The sequence below is a fragment of the Pygoscelis adeliae genome, unplaced genomic scaffold (genome assembly GCF_000699105.1).
Source record: "Pygoscelis adeliae isolate BGI_AS28 unplaced genomic scaffold, ASM69910v1 Scaffold173, whole genome shotgun sequence".
Taxonomy (NCBI): domain Eukaryota; kingdom Metazoa; phylum Chordata; class Aves; order Sphenisciformes; family Spheniscidae; genus Pygoscelis; species Pygoscelis adeliae.
Window position 1 is genome coordinate 1,001,720 of NW_008824409.1, and position 6,168 is coordinate 1,007,887.

Here is a 6,168-nt window from a genome sequence, read left to right on the forward strand (position 1 = left end):
AAGCAAAAAAAACCCAATATGGCTAGAAAAATGGTTTAATTCCACTTTGATATATACTATTGTGCATTTGTTAGAAGTGTTTTGCTGAAACAAATTTCTGATTTACTGTGAAGGACACGAAAATGATCAGTGAGAGAGAGGGCTGGAACACCTCTGCTACGAAGAAAGGCTGAGAGAGTTGGGATTTTTTGGCCTGGAGAAGAGAAGGCTCCAGGGAGATGTTATTGCAGCCTTCCCATACTTAAAAGGGGCTTATAAGAAAGATGGAAAAAGACTTTTCACCAGGGCCCATACTGACAGGACAAGGGGCAGTATTTTTAAACTGAAAGAGGGTAGATTCAGATTGGATATAATGATGAAATTCTTTACTATGAGGGTGGTATGACACTGGAACAGGTTGCCCAGAGAAGTTGTGGGTGCCCCATCCCTGGAAGTGTTCATGGTTGGGTTGGGTGGGGCTTTGAGCATCATTTCAAGCATTTCATCCAGTGAAAGATGTCCCTGCCCATGGCAGAGGGGTTGGACTAGATGATCTTTAAAGGTCCCTTCCAAGCCAAACCATTCGGTGATTCTCTGGAGGTCTGTAGTCCATCTGTCCCCTTGTCAAAGTGGGGTCAGCTAGAGCAGGTTGCCCAGTGCCTTGTCTAGTAGTGTTTTGAGTATCTCCAAAAATGAAGACTCCGCAGCCTCTTTGGGCAACATGTTCCAGTGTTTGGCCACCATCGCAGTAAAAAATTTTTTGTGTCTAAGTGAAACTTTCTGTATTTTAGTTTGTGCCCATTTTTAAAGAAAAAAATATTCATTCTCATGGTCATTATCAGCCTCTAATCTTGCATTATATCTGGCTTTGAAATAGAAATTTTCTGTGGTATTGGTAGAAACCAGTGGAGTAGATACTGCACAATCACTGCTCGTCACACAGAAGGCAATGGGAGGATGTGTGGATTGATTCAGTCACATTTAAATGTTGTTTTCATTAACTAAAAGATTGGAGGGAATAAATAAACAATAAAAGGAATTAATATACTGGAAACTCTGCACCAAGTCCCTGTAGAGTTTGTGAAGTTATTTTCCAGTTTAGAATGTTACATGGTTGCTTTTGTTTGCATTTCTTACATTTTATAATTTAGATGTGTGATTTGTAGGAAAAAAAAGTTCAGCTAGAAAGAAGTAGCACAGGTACAGGTCATTATATAATGTGATACATGTGTGCAGTGCAGTCATGTTTCTCAACTATCTAAACCGAAGATTAGTTTATGCACCAATTGCATTTAGATTAAATGAGAAAATTTGCAGATCAAAAAAATAATATAGAATATAATTTGCGTACGAATGCATAATGAAATGGTACAATTCCTCAATAGATATTTTCCTTTTGAAAAGAGGCATCAGACTTCAGCTAACTAATTATGTTTGTAGAGCTTACTTGCAAGTATTTAAACACCTTTTTTCAGAATTCCCTCGTATGGTAGTGGTGTCCAGCCACATTGGAGAAATGCACTTGCTGATAAATTATATGGAAAATTATCCTAATCTATTCATTCAGAGGGTTCTTCTGGATTTCTTTCTGTTTGAATTAAAATAACTACTTTAAAAATACATTCTGTTTATTTTATATGTTCCTACATACATCTGTGTAAGTGTGTTTGTGTGTGTATACATATGTTGTTTGGTTTTTTTTTTAACAGAACCATCTCAGTGTTTTTTCAGCGGTTAACCCACTTGCTTCAAGTATAACTTCCAGTCTGGCCTCCAGTGTTGGATCAGATAGTTCATCTCCTACAACTGTCTCTGCTATCAGTGCCAAAGCTCTCCCATTCTATTCTGGCAGTAACACAGTTGAATCGGTAATAGGTAAGTCTTAATATTTAATCTCCAATTGTACATGTTTTGTTGCATTATTCAAGTTCTTCTTGTTTCAGCATAGGTTCAAAGAGCTTATTGGTAATGACAGTAATGTTGTACACACCTGCTTTATTATATGTAATTAAAAGCAATATCTGAAATTTAATTTAATTTTTTTCACCCAAAATCATCGTTTTTCACAAGGTCTCCAATGTGAGCATAGGAACGAGTGAATGGGATATTTAAACTGGAATTTTGGCATTGATATTGGCCAGTGATTAAAAAAAAAAGTGTAAAACCTTCGTAATGCCATTCACTGTATTGCTAGAAGTAGAAGTACTGTCTCCTCAACTTCTGTTGGTGGGCTGATGAGAGTTGACTTTTTTTTTTAATGTTACCATAACAGGTGCAATTACAGGTCTTACAATGTTCATATGAAAATGGGAGATTTTTCTTTGGCTGACTGCATATTCTCCAGTCTGGTTATTTGTATGTTCAAGGACAAAATCTTTTGTTCACACTATGTGGACAAGATTTGAAAGGACACAAAGAGAGGAGCCCTTGTTTTCAGGGTGCACAAGAGAGATTCTGGGAATTACTCACTTCCAAAATTTCTGTCATTAGCCCGGAGCCTTTCTCATGCTTCCAACCAGCTAGGCTGTTTATGTGGAAAATGGTAAACGGAGATAAATATTTCAATAATAATTAGACACTGGAAACTTCAAAATTGGTCATACTACTCCTGCTATGGTGTCACAGGCGCCGGATAGAGAGGAATAATCACTTCCCTCAACCTGTTGGCTACACTTTTACTAATGCAGGCCAGTATGCTGTTAGCTTTTATTGCCACAGAACATGCTGAATGTGTCGTTCATCAGAATTCCTAGATCTTTTTCTGCAGTGCTGCTTTCTGATCATTTGGCCCCCAGCCTGTACTGCTGCAAGGGATTATTCTGTACCAGGTGCAGCATTCTTGTATTTGCCTTTGTTGAACTTCATGAGGTTTCCGTCAGTCCTGTTCTCCAGGCTTTTGAGATCCCTCTAAATGGCAGTCCTGCCATCAAGTCTATCAGCTGCTCCCCGTTCCTGGTTTCAGCAGGGACAGAGTTAATTTCCTTCTTAGTAGCTGGTACACTGCTGTGTTTTGGATTTAGGACTAGAATAAAGTTGATAACACACCAGTGTTTTAGTTGTTGCTAGGTAGTGCTTACGCTAGTCAAGGTCTTTTCAGCTTCCCATGCTCTGCCGACTGGGAGGGCTGCAGGTGCACGGGGGGCTGGGAGGGGGGCACAGCCAGGACAGCTGACCCCAACTGGCCAAATGGATATTCCATACCATGTGACGTCATGCTCAGCATATAAAGCTGGGGGAAGAAGAAGGAAGTGGGAGGGATGTTCAGAGTGATGGTGTTTGTCTTCCCAAGTAACCATTATGCGTGATGGAGCCCTGCTTTCCTGGAGATGGCTGAACACCTGCCTGCCGATGGGAAGGAGTGAATGAATTCCTTGTTTCGCTTTGCTTGCATGCACAGCTTTTGCTTTACCTATTAAACTGTCTTTATCTCAACCCACGAGTTTTCTCACTTTTACCCTTCTGATTCTCTCCTCCATTCCACTGGGGGGGAGTGAGTGAGCAGCTGTGTGGTGCTTAGTTGCCAGCTGAGGTTAAACCGCAACATCCCCTTAATTTAGTGTTATCCACAAACTCATTGAAATTTGTGGCACTTTTACACTAAATATGGTTTATTCAGGAGGCTGTGGCAGGAAATGTTGTGATTTCAAAGATGCTGTATTTCATATTCTGTGGTGTAAGTCACATGATCAGGGAGTTGCTGTGATTAGCTGGTCTACTTGAAGCTTTCTGTGTTTAAATTGATGTGTAGCAGCGACCAGGAGACTGCAGACAGTGAGTCAGCACTTCGGCATGGTAAGTTAGGCGTTTGCTCTTTTAATTTTTTTAAGAAAGAAATCTATGCAGAATATTAAATGATGGATCTTTTTCTGCAGTCTCATAAGCACATAGCTTGCTTTCCTTAAAGGTTTGTTTGATGATCTGTGTGTTAGAACAGAAAATAAATTTTAAATTATTTTTAAATTTCAGAATTAGAATGAGCAGAATTTTAGTTTTTATTCTATGCAAGTAATATAATTTCATCAGCTTACGGTTAATATTTTAAGATATACTATGGAATTAAATCACATTTTTGTCAAGATAAACATTGCTTCTGGAATAAGTGGAGGCTAGTTGGCTGTAACAGGTTACTCATATAACAATAAAAAACACAGTCTAATTTCTGTGTACTAGATGTCATGCTAATTCAGTATAATTTTTAAATCGTGATATACTGAACAAGTGTTGCAAAGTCGTTTAAACAGTGATATGCTATGTTTCCCATGTCCCGGTGTGATTATATTATTGAGCATAAGAGACTCTTGATTCCTCTGAGTTAGAATATGCCTTTAGATATTTTTCTAAAACAGTTTTCAGTATGCTATGTTTGTTAACAGAATATGAATCATAAAATACGTCTCATGTATGTATAAGTTAGTGTACTTTATGGTAACTGCGTAGATTTTGGCTTCTTTCCTTAAAAGAGTTTCATATATATATAAATTCTTTTTCCAGAGTTGTTCTTCGTGGATATACGGGATGGCATTGAAAATAGTGCTGCACGTAATCTGAATAGAGCAGAAAATTAAGACGTTATTGTAGAACAGAAAATAAATACATAGTGTTCTTGTAGGAAGTGGTGGATTGAAGAATCATAGAAAAAAGGGATAGCAAAAGAGCTGCAGCAAGGGAAAGGGCTAGGTGATTATGGGAAAATGGGATGAATGGGTTTGGTAAAGGATTAGGGGAAATACAGGAGAGTTACATTAGCAAGAACTGAGGAAGCTTTGTCAGACAGTGGGGTCTGTAGCCTATTCTGTGGCCCTTTATCTTGATCTCACAGGGCGCTCCGAGCCCTCTCTGTCTGCTCCCTGAGTAATAGTCCCTAAGAGCTGGGGAAGAGAAGGGTGCAGGGGAGTTGGGAATAAGCACACCAATCAGATGGAACTAGTATTTAGCATTGAGGCTTGGACAATATGTTGAAAACTAAGGAATGATGGAGTGGAAGAAGGTATATTGTTGCAGTCTACTCCTGTCAGAGTCAAGGGAGATTGGTTGAGTTGTCTGGTTTTGTTCTAGTAAAAAAAAGAAAGAAGCATAATCTGAGAACATAAAAGCTGCAGGGTGTTTGAAGTCCTCCTGAAAATTAAAAAAAAAAAAAAATTTTTTTAAGAGAATAGAGAAATTAGATAAGCAAAGTGTCAAAGGAGACAGATTTGGAGAGGAATAAATAGGGAATGGGCAGCAGTGAAGGGAAGCGACTCAAGTGATAGTAGGGAGGAGGCGGAACCTTAACATTAGGGGACATCTGCCAGCCTGATACCTCACCCTGTTGTCTGTGTTAGGTTCTGGGTAGACCTCCCCCGGGAATGTTTTGATTGCTTCCATTGCTTTCTATTGGATACTCAAGCATGGGGATTTTGTCTGTTTGGGAGACTTGCCATTCAAGGAAAATTGGTGTCTCTCCATTTGCTTCCCATATATGTTGTGATCTTAAGATGCTGTCTGTGTTCTCTCCCTGCACTCCTCTGACTTTCCACTATGTGAGGTGGAATCTGAGAGAGCCAGAAGGTATCAGAAATTAAGCTTCGAAAATCTGAATAATAAACAGTAAGGAGACATGTCGGTCCTTTTTGTGGTAGGGGAGGACAAGTGTGGCAGAATGAGTTAAGGCCTCACATGAGGAGAACATGACAGGTTAGTGATTTAGTAAGGGTGCAGGCTTAGATTTGATCTACTATTTGAGCAGTATGATTTATGTCAGCCTCATTGTGTTTTGTTCCTGCTTGTCACACTTGCGTAGCAACATACTGAGCCAGACGCTGCAAATAACTTCAAATATTAATAACATCTGGGTGATGTGGGGAATTGCAAGAGCTTGAAAAAAATAGTGTTTCCCTGTTTAAAGATAATGACGGTGCTAATGATGGGATTTTAAAGCCTCTCTTTTCATGATTGAGGGAATTTTGAATTTTTTGAAAGAAAGTGGAACAGCTTCACTTGGTGAAAGTGAGAGGGATCTCTCCCAGAATATCCTGCAGCGTAATGATGAGAGGTTTGCTCTCACAGGTGTATGGCGTTTTTGCACAAAGGATGTTGAGACAAATTCACATGTGTGAAGATTTATTAGTGGGTTGCATAGCTGATGGCACATAATGGTGAAAATTATTTCCAGATAAATATAGAAACAAAGAAAGGAGAGAGAGAAGAAAG

At 39.2% G+C, this 6,168-nt stretch overlaps 1 protein-coding gene across 1 annotated transcript in view; it reads left to right on the top strand.

Moving 5' to 3' along the window:
• Nucleotides 1–6,168, top strand: part of UNKL (unkempt family zinc finger-like) — a 61,605-nt gene that overhangs the window by 40,439 nt on the left and 14,998 nt on the right. Inside the window, exon 11 of the mRNA XM_009320516.1 lies at nt 1,689–1,854. Coding sequence (XP_009318791.1) covers nt 1,689–1,854 — 166 coding nt within the window. The remainder of the gene's footprint in view (nt 1–1,688; nt 1,855–6,168) is intronic.